We start from the raw sequence: 22686 nt of genomic DNA on the forward strand, positions 1-22686 counted from the left end.
TGGGATCACAAATGTTCCTGTGCTGCCCGCCCCCTGCTCAGGGACAGGAGCATGGTGCTGGTGCCTGTGCTCAGCCTCATAATGAGGTGCTCCCAGGGGATCTTCCCAGCAAGGCCCAAGCACAAGTTCCCGGTGCCCTCTGCAGGAGGAAGCGCGGCCCTTTCCCCCAGTTTTGAGGCCAAGTGCTGGCATCTGCTGAGCAGAGCTGGGGCTGGGGGCACAGCATGGCGTGAGGAGGCAATGTGTGACACAGTGCAACGTGACATGATGCAGCATGATACAACATGGCACAACCTGGCATGATATGACATGCCATAACATAACACAACAAGTCATGACATGACACGCCATAACATGACATGAGATGAAAGGACACGCCACGACAGGACACGGAACGACAGGACACGGAACGACACATGGCACTTTCCCGTCGCGGCCCCTTTAAGGCTCTGTGCCGCGCTGAGCGCTGCGGACGGTCCGACCAATCAGCGCAGCCCACATCCATGCCAGGGGCCGCCCCGCCCGCTGCCGAGGGCCGCCGGGAAGACCGTACCATTCCTCGATGTAGGGGTGCCCGCTGGCACTTTTGGATGCTCTGCCGCCGGCCCTCCGCCGGCCGCCGCTCGCCCTGTCCTGGAGCTCTATCATTTTCTACATCTTCATGTCCTCCCCGTTTGGCTCTCGTGGCGCGGAGGCCTCCTGGCTAACGATGCCTTCGCTCCGCCCCTTTCCCCCCCTCCGTACCGCGGTGGCGCGCGCCGGACCGGAAGCGGCACCGTGGCCTAGCGGACAGCGGCAACAAGATGGCGGCGCCGGGTGAGGGGAGGGCTGCGCGGGGTCGGGTCGCGCTGCGGGGTAACGCGGTGCTGACGAGATGTTCCGTCGGTTCTCTGTTCGCAGGCCGGCGGCTGCGCCTGGTGGCGGCCCTGCTGCTCCTCGTCGGCGCCCAGGCCCTCGCTCCCAGCCACCACCTCACCGCGCGGGACCTGGCCCGACTGCGGGCGGCCCTGGAGCGGCCCTTCGCCGACCTGCAGGCCGCCTATCACTCCATCGTGGGCCTCCACAGCCTGGGGCTGAGTGTGGCGGACGAGAAGGTGGGTGTGTGGTGTGCCGTGGGGCTGGGCGGAGCCGTGAGGGAGAAACCGTTTCTCCGATGGGCTGTGCAGAGAAAGCAACGCAGCCGGGTGTTGTTCGGCGTCAGAGCAACGCCTTGCGTGTCTGCGGTGCTTGAATAAAGCTGTTCCATCGTTCTCTGGGTCCATCGTGTCACAGCTTGCAGTTTGCTGGTTCAAAATGGCAACCTCGGGGTTCATTCACCTGCACTGTAATTACACCTTTCTGTGGCAGCAGTTTCTGCCTGTGAGACAGGAGTGCTCGTTGCTTTCTTTCAGATCCATTGCCAAACTCAGTCAGGCCGCTCAATTTTGCTGTTCTTCTTTACAAAATACATTTTTCTATGTGTAAGTCAGAAAAAAAAGGCTGGTGGCATCAGCGTGATGCTTACCAGCTTTGATAATCTTACAGCCTTAAGTGTATCCCTTTTGAATGCTCTAGTTTGTTCCTGTGCTCTTACTGAGGTGTATTGGATCATTAAGGTTGGATAAGACCTGTCATATCATCTAGCCCAACCATCCATCTAGCACCATTATTGTCCATTAAGTTGTGTCCCTCAGTGCCACATCTCCATGGTTCTTGAACACCTCCAGGGTCAGTGACTCCCCGATCTCCTCAGGCTGCTGTGCCACTGCATCACCACTCTTTTAGAGAAGAAATGTTTCCTAATTTCCAACCTGAACCTCCCTGGGCACAACTTGAGGCCATCAGCTCTCGTCCTGTCAGTGTTAGCTGGGAGTGGAGGCCAGCGCTTACATCACCACAGTCTCCCTTCAAGGAATTTTAAAGAGTTATGAGCTCTCTCCTGATCCTCCTCCAGAGTGAATAATCTCGTTTCTGTCACCAACACCTAGCTGTGAACATAAGTTTGTTCCTCATAATTTCAACTAAGTTAGAGTTGTGAAACTATTCGGGCTTTTTTCTTTTTTTTTTCTTGGGATGTTGTGTATTTGTACCACAAACTTCTAACTGAAGGTGCTGTATTTAACCATGCTCTGTACCACGTACGTTTGGTCATCTGTGGTCTTCTCCTGGAATTGTTGCTTTACCTTTTGTCTGCATGGCTGGGCCTTTTACTGGTGTCTACTTTTGACAAGGGTAACATAGCCTTTGCATCTGCAGGTAACCAGTCATTTCTTTTGTCCCTTAAAGTTTGTGTTGACAATGACTTTTCTGGGCAGTGTACCTCTTCTCAGCGTGAGACTGTTAAAGAGGTAACAGTAGTAAAAATAATAGTGGTAAAAATAAGCATAAGACTGGAACATAACATTCTTGTGTATCTGGAGCATTAAGATCCTGTCCCACTTGTTAAGGCTTGCTCTGTTCTTGGATATTTTCTGATTAAAATAGGATGCTAATGATCCATGCAGTCAGTCAGTAATGTGCTTGTTTCATACTGTAGCTGTTTGCCTGTTTTTTCTCTTTCTATATGCTTTGAAATTCTTTATTTTGCATCCATAAGTACATGTGTGATATACAGCTGGAAGCAAGTTTTCCTGCAGAATAACTGCTCATCTGTTCTCTATCCCCCAAGCTTTTATTTAGTAAAGGTACATGGATCTTTTACTTTGATAGGTGTTCTGTAGTAGAGTTAATTTGAAATTCACCCACCTCTTTGAACAGGAGCTGTGTTCTGCTGCGTCACAAATACTGAAATTCTTTTGTTGCTTTATATCTTTTTCAATACAGTAATACACACCAGCATACGTGAAGCCATCTTTAAGAGAATAACTGAAAACTCTTCTTGGTGGCTTAAGACTGATGCATAATTTAAAATTCCTTTGCAGGCTGCCTGCAATTTCATCAAATCCCACGTGGACTCCAGCAGTGTTGATTCCCTTTTCTATGCTGCACAATCTATCCGTGTCCTGTCTGGTTGCGAGGTGAGTTTAGAGCCCTAACTTCTGAAGACAGGTTTAACGAGTAAACATTTACCTTAATTTCTTTATTCATCCATTTTGTAAGCATAATTTCTATATGACCTTCTCTCAATGGGTTGTACTCTATGTCTTAAGGAAATAATTTACAAAGCATCCCAGACATGGCAAAGTTCAAAGATAGGAGGCAAGTATTTTTTTCACTGCACCCCTGAGTACTTGATCCAATACTGTCTCCTCAGACACTTTCTGATGCTTTAACAGGGTAGAAGTTGCATCTCTCAGAAAGTAATGCTTTGTATTTATTTCCATGGAAACTATAGCAGATACTAAAAGCATAATAACACTGTTTGATAGAGCACATTCTCAGCTACAAAACAAGATTTTGTCAACATGCTGACACCATTAGTTATCCATTTTCACCAGCAATGAACAAGAACCTGCACCCTACATTCATCAAAATCTGCAACCAGCAGAGATGCCCCACTGTTGCTGTTGCCACAGCTGAAATGCGCCACCCACTGCTTCACTGTGCTCACATCCACTGTTTGATCTCCATGAATGTTCAGCAAGTGTTGATGAATGTCAGTGGGTGCTGTTTTTTCTGCATGGAGGAATTCAGTTCCACTTCTTTGTTCATACATACTCCGTGTCAGATGCTGTTCTGTCAGACTGCCCCTCTGCTGCCATCTGTCACACAGAAATGTAACAGAATGTTGGCTGGAAGGTACAGCTCCTGCTGCCATACCATCACTGTCTGGCTCTGGTATCACGGGGCCAACATCATTAAATGGGAGGCATTACTTTTGGAGCAGCCTTCATAGTTGTTGTTTCTTAACCTTCTATTTTGAACATCGTGTCAATCAGTAAATGACAAGGCTAGGCACTGCTGTAAGAAGTCATTTTTTGTTAAATCTGGTATGTGTGAAATCTGTTTAATCTGCTGCATCTTCAGAGGTGTCATCATTTCTCTGCCCTGAATGACGTGGAAATCTAACAGAGGGTTTCTGTGCCTGGCCAATACCAACACGATAACTGAAATGATAACAGAATGAGTAAATGACTTTACTATTCCCTTGTCTGTGTGTCCCACTTGGTATCCTTCTTGTTTTCTACTCCCTTTTTACCCACCCAATTCAGCTCCTTCCTGACTTTCTGCATGATGGCTGGCTCTTTCACCCAACACACAGTGAATTAGTTCAGTGAACAGTCACTTCTACAGAAGTAAATAGTTCTTCACAGAACTGATAGTTAGAATGTGGATGGCTGTGAATGCTCCCAGATACTCCTAGCATCCTCGAGCAAGATGTGCACATGAATGCAGAGCTGATTGTGCATGCAGCACAGCCAGCTTGTAGATAAGAGTGATAATAGAGAAGGTTGGAGGTCAGGTCTCTATGAGACATCAATAGCTATGGAAAAAGAAGAGCATTTGAATAGGATTCACCAAAGCAGAATCACTCACAGTCTTTGGAAAGATTGTAAGGTGTTGGAATGAAAGCCCAGTATTGAAACACTGCAGCAATACACAGACCACACTTATTAGTAAATTGCAGTTGCGTCGCACACACCTCACTTTTCATCAGTATCAGTGGGTGCTGCACCGTTATGTGAGGTAAGATGAAAAGCAGGTACTAAGAAGTTACCAGGATAAATCTGAACTGTGGATTATCCTGACTAATTGAGAGTTGACAGCAGTGTTTAGGTACTTAGTTAAACTGAAAGATAATGAGTGATAAATGTCTTTTTCTCTGCAGCTGATAGTAGTTCACCAGTCAAGTGTACTGCCCCAGGAGGAAGTCAGTGGAAAGACTGAAGAGATTTGTTCTCAAGTGTAAATCAGTGTATTCCCTGTGCTCTCCCTCAGGTTACCGTTTCAAATGAGACCAGGGAGCTGCTGCTTGCAGCTGTCAGTGAGGATTCTTCAATCACCCAGATCTTCCATGCTGTTGGGGCCCTGAGTAGCTTTGGCCTTCCTTTAGCATCCCAGGAAGCACTTAGTGCTCTTACAGCTCGCCTCAGTAAAGAAGAAAACGTACTGGCGTAAGTCTTTCAAACAGAAATGTTTCACTGTTGTGTGTGTACCTTCTAGTCAATTGGAATTTGCAGTACAGGGTATTTTAATGTTTGGTAATCTGGTTGTAGTAGACCACACTGTATTTTCACTTGGGATATTTGTCCAGTTCATTATCGACTCTCTGGGAAAATTTGGAAAGTGTGTTTTGAACTGTTCTCTGTGATTTTGCCTAAATCTAATCTACTCAGTTTAGTTCAAGTAATTGTCAGAGGATGATGTGTGTCAAAGAGGCCTCTTCTTTTAAAAAGATTCAAAACAAATTAAAACCCAGACATAGTTCTTGATTATTTAGAGTTGAGATATGCTGGATGCTCTTCCTTAGACCTTTTTCTTTGTAGGCTGGGATGCATGTACTGTGAGGTGGAAGAAAATGTGCCAGTAAGCAGAAGGAGTCTTTGCAATTACTACCAAAGCATTGCTGAAGTAATTTTTACTGCAGAGGAGAGAATAGAGCTCTTAAAAGCTGGAAAGAAAGGGAAGCTTGTAACGACTTGGCTTCTGAAGCCTCAGCAGCATGTTTGGAGGACTGTGCAATGCAAAGATCAAAGTCTGGTTTCTTCTCTGCCTTTGAATCTATGAGTTTATTGCAAAGCTGATACAGCTAAGGTGTCATTCTCTAAGGAACTCTACATTTCCAGTAAATCTCATCGTGTTCATTGTGTGGGGTCAGCTGAACTCGTTAACGGCTACTTTACACATCATTTGGAATAGGGGCTGTAGTTGCTTTCATTTGAATGATGTATGACTTCTAAGGAACAAAAATCATACAGTTGTTTGTTTTTTATTGTTTCAGAACCATCCAGGCTTTGGAGACAGCATCTTACTTGTCTCAGCAGGCAGATTTAAGTGGCATTGTTGAAGAGATAGAGGTAGGGAGACACTGTGGTCTCCAATTACTCTGGAATTTCTGCTAGATGTCTGTAATGCTGAAGGATGTGTTAATATGAAACACGCAGTGAAAAGCCAATCTGGCTAATTCCTTTTCTGTATCATGTGAGTTGGCTTGGCTCTTAATTTCAAGCAGTTATTTCCCCTGAACTTCAGCTGTGTCACAGTGTGACACAAAGTCTGTTGACTAAAATATAATTAAATTCAGTTAAGGCCAAAGGCATTTTTTTCTTCCTGTTTCTAAATTATGTATAAAGTACTCCAATGAATCCACTACCAATACTCTTGATTAGGCACTGAACGCTACCGTTAACTTCTGTGGATCCCCTGGAATGCAGTTTAAATAGAAATGACTCTTTCTGTCAGGATCTTGTTGCTCGCCTGGATGACTTGGGTGGAGTTTATCTGCAGTTTGAAGAAGGAATCGAGACCACTGCACTGTTTGTGGCTGCTGCCTATAAGCTGTCAGACCACGTGGGAACAGAACCAGCAATGAAGGAGGTCTGTACCTGCCTTTTCCTCCCTTGCACGCTGTAGCTCACAGGAAGGACCTACCTGGTCATTGTTGCACACTGCAAGTGTGTGTCATAACTAGGTAGGATTTCTACTGGAAAAAGTAATGAGCACACTTTGCAGAAAGGGAGATCTCAGTGTGAATGATGAATAACAGAACATAGAAGGAAATTTCATCTTCAAGTTCATAGGCTGAATTTGTGGTGTTTGTTTTCTTTCTCCAAATGTACAGAAGGGAATTACAACTGAGACCTACTTTTTCTTTGTTGAGAGAAGCTGCTGGGGGGGGAAAAAAACCTCTTGTTTCAGAGTTTCTTCAGGTATTTGGCACTTCCAGGTACTTTGCAACACTTCAGAGCATTTCACAAATGTTATTTACTTATGACAAAATACAGACACCCTCATTAATGGTGTCCAAAAGGGAGGCAACATCAGTACTGTACTTTTTCAGGAATCCGAAAGCTTGCATCTGCACTGAAATTAAAGATTGTTTGGAAATTCCTTCGGAGATTGATGGAGCTAGAAATTATTATTTCAAGTTCTCTACCTGGTACTTTTTTTTAACAAGTAGATCTTTTGATTGAGAATGGCAGCTTCCAGAAGGACAAGCCAAAGCGTCAGGATTGAGACAGAAGCAGTGTGAGGTGTCTGAGTTAACTGCTGGCTCTCTTCCGTGCTGCTGCCAGCAGACTAACTGCAAAGTAATGTTTGTAATGTCATCAAGGTGGTGATTCTGCTACGCGCAATTCTAACAGGCAGCATCCAAACAATATAAGAAAAGAGTAGAAAGACCAATTAAGGAAAACTTAGCATTGATTCAGAATTGGGCTGTCAGAAGCATTGTTGTTAGGACTTTAAAGCTTTATCTCCTATGAATGGTGGAAGTGCCTCATAAAAGCCACAAAACTTGCTTTAAAAATTAACAGATTTTGTATGTGAGAAAGTGGGAACTATTTTTTTTCTGAATTTAAATGTGTGTGTCAGTTGCTGGTTAATGTATGGAGCCATGCCAGTCACTTCACATAAATGAAAAGCTGTTTGCATTATGCGGGTTCTGTAGCATCTGTCTGAATGCTTTCTGTAATCATGTGCTGTGTTTGAGAGCGCTCATGTACAAGCTTGAGGCTGAACATTTGAGGTGCAGTAGATTTCATTTAAAAGTGTTCCTCGTCTGCAAGTCATGAAATGTTGTAACTATTGCTTTATTTTGGATTCTTTGATCCTTCTCATTTCTGATAACAAGTTAGCCCACTGTTTCCTCTGTTCGGATCAAAGCACAGGTAACCAAACCCTCATTTTCCATACTAGCAGGAAGTAATGGAAGAATCTGTATAATACAGTGTAGTCTGCAGAGAGCAGTGCAGGTGCATTAACAATACAAAGGCAGGGTGCTCCTTGTCAGATCTATGCTCTCAGGGGTACTGCTTTAAAGCACAGCCTCTGAGCTTAGGGATGCTACTGTGCTCAAGGGGATAAGCCTGCGTGGGCCTGGACTGGCTGCTTCTAGAGCCATTAGGATGTTTGCATCACCACTCTAAGGTTGTCCCAGTTTTACTGGTAACCAGAACAGGCTAAGCTGTAGCTTAGTCCTTCTCTGCTCTATGAAGGCAGTTGATCTGCTCTTGGAGCCCTGCATGAAGCCTGAATAGAGCCAACAGCATCTTCCATTCTGAAACATGTAATCTGAAGAGGTAGATCTAAATTCTGGTTCTGTGCATTTTAGCACAATGAAAATGATTGTGGTTGGAACCTTCCAGCCAAAAATAAGAGTACTAATGTGACATTCAAAGGATAGCTAATTTTGGGTACCTCGTAGCTTCAGCTGTTTTAAAATGAAACAGGAGAAATTAAGCAGTTTACATGAATGGTGTTTTTGTTAATAGCGTTTTACTGAGCCAGCTGTGGTAAGCTGCTGGTGCTAATGTGTGGTTTTTCTTTTGTCAGGATCAAATTATCCAGTTGATGAATGCCATTTTTAGCAAGAAGAATTTTGAGGCGCTCTCAGAGGCCTTCAGCGTTGCTTGTGCCGCGGGTTCGCTATCCCACAACCGCTACCATCTGCCTGTGGTCGTTGTCCCTGACGGTCCTGCGGCTGTGTCTCACCATCAGCCTGTACTGAGGGTCGGTCCTTATGTGAAAACCTGAACTCATCTCTTGGCTCGCTCTTTTGTCTTGTAGATCTGGGCAAGCTGTGTGATGTGTAAGGTGATACCTTTAATTGTAGGTCAGGGCCCAGCCTGCTGTCAGTTTGGTGTTTTAGTACTTCTGTGAAAACTGTTAGACACCTCTGCTTACCCAAGGCTTAGCAGATGCTACATTGAAAAAGCACACTGAGACCTTGTAGAAGTCAGCTTTTTTACAAACATTAGCTTTCTCCACTGTGTTAAAAGGGACTAAGGCAGTCTGGGTCTCTGGGCAGGAGAGAAGCCTGGGTACAAAATATAGAGGGGGGCAGTCTGTGCAGCTGCAGTCCGTGTGAGATGATGGATTTCACAGAATTTCTTGTTTTGCTCTTCCAGCTTCAAGTGACCAATGCTATGTCCAAGCCACTCACTGGAGCTTCTGTAAAGCTAGACTACGCCAAGTCTGCATCTACCAAAGCCACTGTCCTCCAGCAGACAGCGTTTGCTCTGTCAGGGTAAGAACTTATTCTAGAGTTGAGGGAAAATAAATGTTATTTGAACAGGGTTGTATTTGCTTCTCTTTTTTGTTTTTCTACCAAGTGTATGCTTGTATGATGGAAAACCCCAAATGCTGTTGTTACATTTTGTTGATGGGGGATGACTGAGCACTGTTGTGATGCTGAATTTCTGTTGGATAGGTCCTTTGATTGCAAAGTTGCAGCATGCTCCTGACTTTGAGGGAACTTTGAGCACATTTCTCACCCCACACTAATTAGTTTTAGTTCTGTGCAGCATTTCTTTTTGTCTGTTTAATAGATTGAGAGACATCTGGGTAGCAAGATGTGTTACTTATTGTAGGCCACTCTGTTCATGTCCTAGAGGGTTCTTAACACTTTGCTTTTTTTTTTTTTTTTTTAGGGAGGTCTTTGAGCTGAACTTCATGAATGTCAAACCTGCAAGTGGATATTATGATTTCTCTATCAGTGTTGATGGAGACAACAGATTTATTGCTAACAAAGTTGAGGTGGGTGTGTGTTTGGGTGGCATTTCATTTTTGTGCTGTACAGTGAAATAGCTTTTTATTTGTCTGCTAAGAATGTTGCATGGCATTTTTAGCATGTGTTTTCCTGGCACATGGATTGGATTTTGGCTCAGGATTATGACCAGTAACCAGATTAGTGTATGATCAAAAGAGATTTCTGTGAACTTCAGAACCAACTTACCACTTAGATATTTGCTGATTTGACAGCTTGTGGACAGAGGCTGGTAGTGGAAGTGTTCATGTAGCAGCCCATATTTTTAAGCAGCTATGCAAAGACAGTTGCTAACAATGTTCTTCAGAGCATTCGGGTCAGAACCTGTAAATCACAAGGCTTGGCTGGTGGCTGAGTGATTGTCTAGAGCTTGCCTGATGTCTGGAAGTTAAGCATTTGGTGTCATCTGCCTGTGGAAGCTCTCGAGCTTTACAAAAAGAGCCTTGCTGGTCTTTTGGCACCTCCTAACTGGGTATGAGTATCTCTCTAAAGGGGAGTCTTGTGTTAAACATTTGGTCTTACTTTCCTTCTCAGGTTGGATGGTGAGAAGCATGCGTCCTCTGGCTGTTCATGTATTCGTTGTAGTGTCTATTCCTAGGGTTAATTTTTGCTTTTAATTGCCCTACTTAAGGAAAAGATTAGCTTTTAAAGTCTTGCAACATCATCAGCATGGAGTAGAGGAAGACACTTACTTACAACTGCTGACCTTTAGCGTGTGTCAAATTGATGTTGTCATTGTAGTAGTAATGGCACTTAGGAGTGTCAAAAGGGGACTGATTGGCCCTGCTTAAGCTCGCTGCTGGCACACGGAGGTACCAGTAGGAATGCATTAATGCTGGGGTGGCTTTGTGTGAGCCGCTTCTAATAAGACACATTGTTATGGGGGAGGACTGCTGGGGGAACTGCTTTTTTTTTCCTTGCTGTTATTAGCATTAATTGTCCTTAATGCACCCGACGTTTTTGACAGTAATGAGCTAAACCAGTGGGTTATTACTCCAGGCAGAGCCTGCATTTCCTGACATTAAAATATTTGAGAGATGTTTGTGTACTGTTCAGTCAGAGGGGCTGTGTGCAGCAGCTCTGAGTTGTAACTTTATTTTTTAATGGTTATTTCATCAGTCCATCTTTCTTTGCTCCCACCTTGGAATGAAATATGCTTTTGTTACAGTTAGTCTGAGTAGTCTGTATGTAAATGGATCCATTTTCAGTGCCAGCTTCTTTATTAAATTACACCTTTTGTTGTAAAGGAACTGTCAAAATTGTTGTGTTTGAAGTCAGACCTGAATGGTTTGGTGGAGGCTGTTTCACATGAGCAAACCAGCAGCAACAAATTGTAGTATATGATGGAAAATATCTTGGCAGTGAAACTGATTCTCCTAGGGAGCATTTGTAAGTTGTGAGAACAAATGTGCTAATTAATAACTACACACTGTAAGACCTGCTTGTGTTTGAGAGGAGGTATGGAGTTGGCCAAACCCACTGAAGCTCACTGTCTGTGGTTTGGGATGGGAGGGGCAGGAAATCATTGCTCTGCTTGGGTTTGTAGAGCACTCAGCACAGAAGAGTTGTGATAAATGGCAGAGCTTTATTGGCTGCCATGCACTCAATGATAAATAGCAAGCCTTCCTTCAGAGGCACGGTTTGAAAAAACAAAAACAAAAAACCTGCAGGTCTGCAGGAATGATTTGGCTGTTGCCTGCTGGTAATAAAATGAAACCAACAGAAACCTTTTAGGCTTTAGGAGCCAACGCAGGCATAGCTGGTTGCTGTCTGGAGACTTCCCTCATCTCAGGTTGCTGTCCAGGACACAATGCATGCACGTACAACTTCACGTTGCATGTGATGCCAGATTTAATTGCTAGCTTCTGCTCGTGTAAGAGGAAAACTAGCTGGATGTGGATATTTGGACTGTTTCATTAAAAACAGTGCTCCAGGGGGAGCCAACTCCTGCATGGCTGAGAATCAACTGTCTTCAGAGATGGTGGAGGGGAAGGGAGTGGGCTGGGGTTAGTGACTGATGTAGGAGCTTTGCCAAAAGGGAATTTGCTGTAGATCTGACTTTCTGGTTGGGTTCTGTCTTGGCTTAGTGAGGGATTCTTTGTGGGGAAAGGGACAGAAGAACTAAAGCTCCTGAAGTGGACTTGACCATAATTAATAGGAGTGGTCCCAGTAACTTTCTGTTGTGTTTTGTTGCAGCTGAAAGTAAAAGTGTCCACGGAAGTTGGGATTACTAATGTAGATCTTTCTACTGTGGATAAAGATCAGAGCATTGCACCAAAAACAACCAGGTAAAACACTTCATTGTGACTCTAAGGGGCAATTCTGGCTCTAGACTGCAGGTCTACGAGCTTTACCTGCTTAAGCTAAATCAAGAAAATCTTGCCAACAAAACTATACCAGTGCTATTTCTCTTAAACTCTTAAACCCCAATTTTTTTTTTGGGGGGGGGGGGGGCGGCAAATAGTGATTATTTTTATACAAGGTTTTCCTTAGTGTTAAAATAAGCACGAAGAGAAACCAGGCAACCTTAATCTTCTGCTCCTCCGGTGTCGAGTCTCTGTAGCAAAAGCAAGTTAAAATATTTGCTTTAATGTTTCTGTTATTACTGAACTTTGATAGAGAAGCTCTAGCACAATGCACAGTGTATGTGGGGGTTGGTTATGTTGTGGCTTAGGTTCACTTGAACTTTTAGCTGCTTTTTTGACTGCCGTCAGTTAAAACATAATGGATAGAATTCAACTTATTTGCATGGCTTCACTGAGGTCCTCTCTGCATTGCTACAGCCTTCCTGTGCTGAAATCTGAGTGGGTTCTTCTGTTACGCTGCCATCACACCTTGTAGCACAGCTTTGTTTAAATGAAACCTGGGGTGTAGGATTAGCAAAATTTTCTTTTGTGTTCCTTTGAACTCTGCAGTGAACTAATGTGTTACATGAAAACATGCAAGGTATGGAGCTCCCAGGAGTAATATGGAGGAATTTTGTTCCTTTTTTTTTTAATTATTATTATTCAATTATGTCAGAACAGAAAGGCATACTCGTTGACCTGACTTTTTGTTAAAATAGATCACTTGTGCCTGGTAGACTACAGTGCTGTTAGTGCAGCTTGCACACCTTGGTTTCACAGAACACCAGGCCTTCTTTTGGATGATCACCTCAATTCTGTTTGTTTTCTGCTTCCTAGGGTAGCTTACCCAGCCAAAGCCAAGGGCTCCTTCACCGCTGACAGCCATCAGAATTTTGCTCTATCCTTCCAGCTGATAGATGTGAACAGTGGAGCTGATCTCATTCCTCACCAGGTTAGAACAAATTCTTGTCATTACTGTGTCAGCACAGTGTTCCATTTTGTAGCATCTGAGATGACAGTTGCTCTTGGAAAGATTCAGTAGGCTTCGAAAAGCCTTATGTTTTTGACATGGACTGTGGAAAAATTACTTGTGTTGGTGGGAGGGAGGTGGATTCAGCCCATTTGTTTTGTCTGTATGTTCCATGAAATCTCTCTCTGCTCAGATGCTGCAGGTACTGCAGCAAAATAAGTGTCAGGAGTTTGACTGTGAAAGTACATTTCTGTCCTTTGGAATATAGATTGTTGGCTGAGAAAGTCCACGATTGCAGTGTTTATTGTCTTAATGTATAATTTTTTTTAAAGAAAAGCAGATATGCATGCATCCCTCGTGTGCTGTTGTACTTCCTCTCTCCAGTAGCATTCATTATACTGCCCTGTACCTCAGGTAGGCTTCTGGTCGGTGTTAATCCTGTGTTAATAGAATTATTTGAAGAGGCACTGTACTTTCTGATTGTTCAGGAGTGGAGGCAGCAGGCCTCCCAGCTCATTCCCAGTCTCTGGTTTCACACAGTGAGATATTCCAGCAATGTTTTAATCCTTCCTTTCAGACTTTTGTCCGACTTCACAACCAAAAGACTGGCCAGGAGGTGGTTTTTGTTGCAGAACCAGATAGCAAGAATGTATACAAGTTTGAACTGGATACCTCTGAAAGGAAGACTGAATTTGACTCTGCCTCTGGAACCTACACTCTGTACTTGATAATCGGAGATGCCACTCTGGAAAATCCAATCCTGTGGAATGTGGTATGGAGCTGGAAGTGTGGTGATGTGGTTCTGAGATGACTGACAGTCTAGCAGGAGGATTTTGGACAGGCTTGGAATTTTAAAAAGAAAAAAAACTCAGATGTTTTTGTTCTTGTAGTGAAACAAAACCTTTTTGGCCACTTTTGGACTCTGAGGTTTGCTGTTTAAATATTCAAACTCCAAGTGAGCTTCAAAGTGGGTTTTAAATAAATGTTTATTTCTTCACAGCGTAGATTAGAAACTTGAGAGTGTTTATGACTTTGATTATAAGTTCACGGCAAATACTTCAAGGCTTAGGCTTTCTGTGCTCGCTGTGCTGGAAGTAGGTCCAACTTCTTCTGTTTAGGAAAAGTTTCTTTTTCAATTCTGGAGGCTTTTTTGTAGATTCCTTTAAGACAAAATCGGTCATGATTGGCAAACTGGCACCAATAATGTAGGTTTTAGAAAACTTAAAAAATATTAAAGTTCCTGAAGTTACGTGGTTTCATTTTAGGCTGATGTTGTGATTAAATTCCCAGAAGAAGATGTGCCATCCACAGTCCAGTCCAAGAACCTCTTTGTTCCCAAGCCTGAAATTAAGGTACAATCAAAACCAAAAGCCATGTGCAGAGACTGGAGGGAGGGGGCTAAACCTACCTTAGCTTATCTGGTCTTTGTTCTCATTATAACTTTGTTTTGATTAGTAATCTCTCACGGAAGTGTTAATTGTGTAAGTAATGTAATTAAAGAAAAGAGATTTACCACTTAATGGAAAGAAATGCTTTGCAGTCCTCTGCTTTATGAATAAGCTGTGTGTCCTACCAGGAGAGAGCAACTGTGAGAAGACTCAAACAAGAGAAGTAGAGCAGGTAGTGGGCACCACAGAAAGCTTTCTGCATCATTCTGAATACTTGTGCTGATGACAAGTTAACCACTGCTTCTGTGAGCGTGAGGAAAAGTTAACTGAGTAAGAGATCAAATGTTCAGACTGCAATAGACACTACTTTAAAGAGTTGTGCTTTGCCAGCAGAGGAATGCTCATCATCCAGAACAACACCAGACAGCAGCAGGGCTGCAGCTGTGGAGCTCTGTGGAGCTGAGAGGGTGCTCTGTTGAATACTTTCTTACCAGCTGAGTTTGTCTGTTTGCAGCACCTCTTCAGGGAACCTGAGAAGAGGCCTCCCACTGTGGTATCCAACACATTCACAGCACTGATTCTCTCACCACTGCTCTTGCTGCTCATTCTGGTGAGTGAACTGAGCCACAGAATAAGGAGAAATCTTCCCATTCAATCTGAAGTCACTTTGAAAGTCAACCATCTAAACTTTATGTTATAATTCTTAGTTAATTATAATCAGCACAGCACTGCTGCAGTAATAGCTAGCAAGTGTCTGTGCAGAATGTTGGTTTGTTTTGTCTCCTAAACTGTTTTTCAAGTTTACAGTCAAAAGAGAAAAATACTGTTGCCAGTTAGAAGTGGGGTTTCTCCATTGTGGTTCTGCTAGTCATGCTCAGTAATGGTGAGCAGATAAGTTACAACTAACATCAGACTTCTACGGGAGAGAAGCAGTGATTCTGCCTTATGTAACCATCACAAAATCTGTGTTACTTAATCCCATCAGCCTGATTCCCATTTCTAGACTTAATTGGTATTTGTCTATTGGTAGTTGAAACATCTAACTCTATTTCAACTGCATCAATTCAGTGTCTTGTGCTTAATGTGTATCAAATCTCATCTAGTCAAGTTAAATTATACTGTTTGGAGGGTAAACCTGATACCTTACTTGCTTTGCAGTGATTTCCCTTTAGCTGTTCTCAGTGAAAGTTTGCATTCAAATAGTCGTGTCTGCTGCTCTCTGCAGTTAGCAGTACATGTGCTGATGACAGACCACTTCAGTGAGGAATTTTATTGCTACCATCTTTCTCCATCTTTCATGCCTTTCTCTTCCATTCACTAAAAACTGTTCTTATGAAGAAAGATCTTTGCATCTGTAGGTGGTCTTTTGCTCTGTCCAAAACTTGAATGCTACCTTTTTTGTTGTTTTGTTGTTGTTGTTGTTAATTGAAATTAATTCAGCTGGAAATAAATGACAGTATTTTTTCTGGAAAGCACAGATTTGGAATAATACCCTCTCATTGCTTTAAGAAAGAGAAATGAGGAACTGCCTTTGCAGACTTAAGCAGTAGAAGTTTCCACTAAAGGAGCTCAACAGTGCTGTCTTTGACAAAATTACTGCTCTCTGTACCAGGAAACAATGTGTTTCTGTAGAGAATACACTGTATTCATTGAAGAACTTAAGTATCTTTGACGACTGTTTCCTTGATGTTTAAAATGAAAGCCTGTGTTTACAAGGACTGTTTATTCAGGTTTTCTTTCTTTTCATTTTAGTGGATAAAGATTGGTGCCAACATCTCCAACTTCAGCTTTGCTCCCAGCACTATTGTTTTCCACATGGGACATGCTGGTAAGTGTCAGAGGCTCTCTGCTATGTTTGACCTTCTCACCTGGGAGTTACAGATGTGAGCCATGTTGGTAAATGGGCTTGCAGCCTATTAACTATAATGACATAATAGCATAACGTTTGTTCTCTTGTTTTCATCTGCCTTCCTGCTTTTCATGATTGTTAATATGATGATAAATCTGTCTTGGCCATCAGCTTATAACAACGGTCATTATCTGGGCTCCTCTCACAACTGTTTATCAGTACTTAATAGGACTTCTTATTTCCGGAGGTCACACTTCTGTTATTGCATGTTTATCCTTTGTAAGTAGAGTTTCTGTAGGGATTGAAACATGTGGGACTACTCTCTTCATCTTTTCTTTTACACTGCTTTCTGTGAAAATCTTCTTAGGCTGGACCAGGTTTTGTCATCAGTTTTATTGTACTTTTGGTTGCATAGCTATTTATTGCCTTGGTAGACTCTCAGAAACACAGCAGGTCGGGAGAGCATTGGGATCTACTGCTTTCCATATGACAACATTCTGCTTAATCCAAGCCAGTTTCCTTGAAAGCTTTATAAGCTCTTAAAAGTAAGCACAGATTAATATCCTCTGTTACAATCCAGAATACCCTCCATCTTTTAATAGCCTCCAAACTCTGTGATATGTCCATAATTATGCCACTGGAGGATTTGTTGCAAGCTGTCAGTGTCACATTTTTCTGAAGTATGGAAACCCAGATGCCTCCTTCTCCTGGCAGTTATACATACACAGTCCTTAAATCTGTCCCTTTGGAGCTGCAGAGACAAGTTAGAAACCAAGTGCTTAGGTGTGGCAGTGCAAGAATCGTTCTGGGAATAGCTAATGGTCTGTCTTTGTAGTACAGTTTCAACTCTGGACTCTGTCTTTTTTCACAGCAATGTTGGGACTTATGTATGTCTACTGGACTCAGCTCAACATGTTCCAGACTCTGAAGTACTTGGCCATTTTGGGTGGTGTCACGTTCCTGGCAGGCAATAGGATGCTGGCTCAGAAAGCAGTAAAACGGTAAGCCAGGCATAGATGCATTAGTGGGAGCTGCTTTTAAATTTGCAGGGAGGAGAACACATCAGTGTATATCAGTAACTGGTACAGTGACAAGCATTGCTTTTAGCTCCTCAGTCTTGGATGGGGGGACTCTTATGCCTGTTTTCAAGTTAAGCCCTAGAATGAACAGACTGGGGCAACAAGGTTCCCCCTGAGGTGCAGCTGCCTGCTCGTTCAGAGCAGATGGGCTGCATGTCTTCTTGCTGAAGTGGTCAGACGCATGGAAAAAGCAATGAGTGAAAGAAAGCATATACACTGTGACATGGGGAAACCCACTTTTGGACAGGTGTTCCCTGACACTACTGTTTCACTTAGTTGTGTACCAAGTTTTAATAATATTAAGTAATTAAAGCTGGTATAAATGCAGAAAATCTATGCTCCTATGCAACTGAGCTTGTGAGGTACATTTTTAAGAGGAGGAAGGTAAGTTGTGGATTATCTTACTGCTGTCTTCTACCTGATGCAGAATTAGAAAAGAGAGGCAGCTGTTTTTCGAGGCATTGTAACAGCAGAAAAAGTGCAACACACACAAGGAGCAACATGGAACATTCTGACGAATGTTAGGGATGCAGAATTATTGAAGGTGGACAGACACTGGAAAGGAGGATTTAAAGAGATTGTAAAACCTTTATTTCCCTGGAGACGTTCAGAACTTGGCTGGATATGACCTTGAACAATCTGCTTCAGCTTTAAAGTTAGCTCTGTTTTGAGCTCACAGTTGGACCAAGTAATCGCCGCAGGTTTGTTCCAACTGAAACTATTCTGTGATTCTCTAATAAATGCACTCGGGTATCTACATCAAGCAGTGTGAAACACCAGCCAGCCCTGGGCAAGATTTCTCTACAGCTAGAGGTTGTAGAGCTAGCCCAGTGTGGTTTTGTTCCTAAGCTGTGCAACCCTGCTGGAGACAGGGCTGCTGCTGCTGGGACCTGTGCCATAGCAGCTCTGTGTCACTGAGTGGTACTGTGCACACCTAGGTGGTACAGCAATGCCTTACCCAGTATGGACAGTCTTTGTGTGGATGCTTCATCTTTGTGCCCCGTGCCACACCAGGCAGCCTGCAGTCTGGTTGCTGACCCAAGCTTTCCATACTGTGTTAATCAGAAGTTGAACTCTTAGCTCACCTGCACTTCTACTGCATGGAGTTTCCACAAGAGATCTAAATTTTAGCACTTTTGCACTAATACAGAATTTGGATTTGAAGATGATCTCATGACCTGCTTTGCCATCAAGCCTGTGCTTTTCTTGCTTCCTCTTTTTGAGCCATTAGAACTCTTTATCCTTGCACACCTATTTACATAAGTGGCCCTGAACTCTCATATTTTTGTTACACTTGTCAAGAGGACAAGAAAAGTTCAAAAAAGTAAAGATAAACAAGAAAAAAAGCACAGCAACAACAAAACAAAACCTCACAAACACAGAAGAGTAGAATTTTCAGGGGTTTCACGCTGGTGTGCTGCCTTTCAAACATCTCTACTTGCATGGCTGTAGCAGGGGGGACAATTATAATTAGCTCTCTACATGCTGTCCTTTCAGCTGCCTCAGACTTGCTCCCTTGATTGCCCAGCCCTCTGCAGTATGGCAAGTTCTCTTGTTTATTTTAATAATGTTTCACTTTTAATTTAACAGGTAACAATAAAATCATTATTAACAACAGATTTCTTAGCACACAGATGCAAGGGGGGAAAAAAATACAACAAAGTTTACTTCTAAGTGTCTTAGCTCAACCAGGGCTTCTGTTAGCACGTAAATGCTGATGGCTGGTTCCTACTTCAAAACACTGCAGGGGCTGTCTCTGCTTTTTCATTGTACATGACATGAATCTGTGACCACAGTGGCAGATTTGAAAGTAGAACCTGTACCTTGGGCTAAAGTTAAACCCTTTGTACATGACTTTAAAGCTCCAAAAGACAACTTTGTTAATGTGCGGCAGGTCTGGCTCAGATGTTAAGTGCACTGATAATGAACTCGATAGCACTTGGAGGCAAAGCTGCTGTTCCACTATGGAAAATGCAGGTAGGGGTTGGAGGGGAACTGTATATAAACCATATTTTTTCAGAAGTTACCAGAAGGCCTGGTTTTGCTCTTTGCATTTCTGTCATGGGCTCTGGTTCCCAGAGCAGAGCTGCTTTCCTCCTTCCTGTCTTCTCTGAACCTTTCTTCCTCTCTCCTTTTGGCAGGATCGCTGCAGAGCAGAGCAGTAGGTTGGCAAAGTATAGAACGCTGCGGTAAAAAGGGCTTTTGCTAGTGACCAACTCTTCTAGAAGTAAGGGTCTTTTTGGAATTTGACTTTCTTGGGCGTGCTGTCTGCTTCATTTCACTTCATTCCTCATTTCTTGCACAAAAAGGTACCTGAGCTGAAGCTGCCTCCTTTCAGCGTTGTTTATTTGGCTTTAAATCAGTCCTTGGGTGACCTTGGCTACAGCTGGGTTTGCATACTAGCAGTGTGTGTCCCTGAAGACTAAATGGTCTTCATGTGATTCCTTAATAATCTCGTCTTGTGGTGATATGTGCATGTTAATATGCTGGGTGGGTGTAGGAATAAACATAGTTCAAGCAATATTGTTCCTGTAAATAATTAGCAGTGCTGGCTAGAGGAGAACATAATGAAGGCGGCTCGCATCTGAGCCTTTCTGTCCTGCTGTGGGTACTCCTACCCCACCTGCAGTGTCCTGGCTGTTCAGCTGCTGGCACTCTGACTGCTGGTGGAGCTCAATTAAGTCCTTGCTCAGATGGCAAGTGCTCTGTATGCACCAGAAGCCAGGTCAGCACAGTCTCATTCAGCTGAGGACACGATCCAGGATTCACCCTTCAATTAGACTGAACTGGTCACGATGGCTCAGTCAGTGGCAGCAGCAGCCAGCTCCCCATGAATGAATACAAGCATCTGATAGGATCTCCATTAGCCTGTGCTAATGTAAAGCCCTTCATTTCCTTTGACTCTGACCAGGTAAGGTCCTGGTTTGTTACATCCACAGTGTGATGGGAGGCAGATCTGCTGCCGCTCTGCATGTTGCCCATTTTGTGTGTATGGCTTCATTTCTTATTCACACATTATTTCATGAAGGGGAAGGGAGAGAGAATGTGGGACAAGTCCAGGGGACAGAACTACTGCAGAATGTGCTGGTACTGGTGCACCCGCTCTCGTGTTCATAGCCAGCACTCCAGGTATTCACACAGACATTGAACAGAGCTCTGTTTTGTGGTGCAGAGCAAAACAGTGTGGGTGGCTGCATCTCAGAAACCATGTGCACTGTGCTATAAGCTCCTGTTTGCACATCAGATAGCATGGAGGATGGCTTCAGGAGAATTACCTATGGACTATGAGCATTGTATCCCATAGGAAAAACAGCCTGGCACCACCTCTCTTCTCCCTGGAGTATTTAGAGGCATAATAGCAGCAAACAGTCTCTGACAGGTTACTGGAGGTGCGTGTCACTTGTCACTGTGTTCTGGTTGCTGGATGCTTCTCTTTTTACCACAGCTCGGAGCCAGTGATTTTCAGCTTTAGTGGCCTGTTGCCAAATACATGGGAAGTGTGTTCTCCACAGCTTGCAAATTTTCTGCTTCTCAGCTGGGTATTTTAACTCCTTAATTCCCTGTGGGCTATGAGTAATCGTGGAAGATCTTGGAAATAACTCATCCACAAACCGTGATTGCTGCCATGTGCAGCCACAGCGCTTTTCCTCACTGCTGGGTTTCTGATGCCCCAGATATGTCTGCTAAGACTGTATTGCTACCGGCATCTGGGGTTGGACTGCCAGGTGCACCCAGCCTGTATCTGTCTCCTTGAAAGGGAGAAGGACGCTAAAAAGGTGGACTTCCTGTGCCCACGTTGTTGAAGATCTTTCCTTTGTGTTTACCAGCTGGTTGCAATTGGATATAATGGTCCTGTTGAAAGTGGAGGAGTGGTAGAGCGGCTGCAGGCTACTTTGCATTCAGCCCTGCTTTTTTGTCCAGTTTTGTGTTTTTTCAAGGCTCATTTGTTCCTTTTGCACCAGAAATTGACCTTCATTTTGCCTGAACATTTCCATACTACTTGTACTGATTCCTTGGTTATGTTGTAGTGCTGGTTTTATCACCCTCCTCTCAGAGAAGCTTCCTTTGAGAGAGAAAAAGGGGTCTGGGGGCACTTGTACCATGTGAAGAAGTGCTTTGTTGCCTGGGAGAGCTAATTGTTTGGGTTTCCCTTTCCAGGACACACTAGCACCAGAAGAATGGAAGAAATGGGGAAAAACAGAGCAAACGCCTTCAGAATAGAAGTGAAAAAGTAATTGAAAGAGCAGAAGAATGAAAGCAGCAGCAGATTTTTTTTTTTATATATATATAAAGTCAAGAGGGTTCCAGTTAAACTTTTTTTAAAATCTTGATTTTTTTCACTGTTGTGTTCATGCTACTTGAGTGTTTTTCATATGAAACCAGAAAGTCCTTTCTTCCTTGCATCCCTGTCCCCCTTCTCTGCTCTTAGAATGTTTTAATTTCTTTTTGAAAAAGAAGGAAAATGTAATTCTGCCTTCCCCCAGGTGCCCTCTCCTCATACTAAACAGTTTGTGAATAAAGAGGAAAGAACGGTCCTGAGTTTTGTTTTGGCTGTTTCAGAACCTCTGGTTGGAAGTTGGGCTCACATGAACAGAGCTTTTTCTGGTGGGTAATTTTTGTGTGTTAGTCACTGTGGTGAGGAGCTTCCTGTTCTTTTCTGTCCTTTCCCAGAGGTACACATTTATTTGGGGACACTTCCCACTCCTGCCTGTCCTCTGTGATGTTTTCATCGGCGTTTCTCTGCTAACCAGTGTTCTCTGACTCAGGACGCAGCCAGGCCTGGCTGTGTGGAGCTGCTGGGCTGCTCCCACCGGAGTCCCTGGGTGTCCTTGTGGGCTTCCTGCCTGCCTGTGTCTGCCCCAGCAGCTTTGCGGGATCCTTCTCACTCACGTTTATTGTAACACTGAACTTTGAAGTTGCATTCAGTAATTCTGTATCATCGAATTAATGACCTGGGAGGTAGAAGATGAGGATGTTGGGGAATGGAGCAGATTTCTGGAGAGTTCTCCTGATGAACAATTTCCACATGGAAAACTTAGCAGTTGCTCCTGGCTCCCTCCCCTGCATCCATGTGTTGGCTCCCGTGTGTCCCATGTCAGACGGGTTTCTTTAAAGACCTTTTGGCAGAGGAGCTTCATGAAACGTCTCTTGGAAATCCGAGAGAATGATATCAGCCAGCAAATATGCGGCTGAGGGGCGCGGGGCCAATTCCTGCACAGCACCTCGCATGTGTGAGGCATGGCTCTGCTTCCTCACAGCCGCCTTGCCTCTTCCCCTCTGCAGTCGTTCACGCTTAGCTCACCGTGTCTGTTCTTTCTCATACCAGTTCCTGGTGAACTCATACCTTTGTTCACGGTGAACTTGACGCTGAAGATAGTACGGGTTTAATGAACTCTCCTGCACTCCTTCAAAAGCCTGATCTCATGCTGG

The 22686-nt window shown here is 43.6% G+C and overlaps 1 protein-coding gene across 2 annotated transcripts; it reads left to right on the forward strand.

The window, feature by feature from the left end:
• Positions 1-717: 717 nt before the first annotated feature.
• RPN2 (ribophorin II) lies at positions 718-21795 on the forward strand. Of its 2 annotated transcripts, XM_048962999.1 has the most exons (18): positions 718-816; positions 901-1094; positions 2901-2996; positions 4858-5033; positions 5861-5936; positions 6322-6456; positions 8413-8589; positions 8988-9106; positions 9510-9615; positions 11822-11913; positions 12808-12922; positions 13518-13712; positions 14206-14292; positions 14843-14938; positions 16081-16156; positions 17049-17178; positions 19398-19483; positions 21415-21795. In XM_048962999.1, exons 1-17 carry the CDS (start codon positions 804-806, stop codon positions 19447-19449), a joined length of 1935 nt encoding a protein of 644 aa, XP_048818956.1. In that variant the 5' UTR covers positions 718-803; the 3' UTR covers positions 19450-19483; positions 21415-21795. The 2 variants fall into 2 exon arrangements, with proteins under 2 accessions (XP_048818956.1, XP_048818957.1); XM_048963000.1 differs by lacking the exon at positions 19398-19483 and having other exon boundaries at positions 772-816.
• Positions 21796-22686: the final 891 nt, after the last annotated feature.

The sequence above is a fragment of the Lagopus muta genome, chromosome 16 (assembly GCF_023343835.1).
Source record: "Lagopus muta isolate bLagMut1 chromosome 16, bLagMut1 primary, whole genome shotgun sequence".
Classification (NCBI taxonomy): domain Eukaryota; kingdom Metazoa; phylum Chordata; class Aves; order Galliformes; family Phasianidae; genus Lagopus; species Lagopus muta.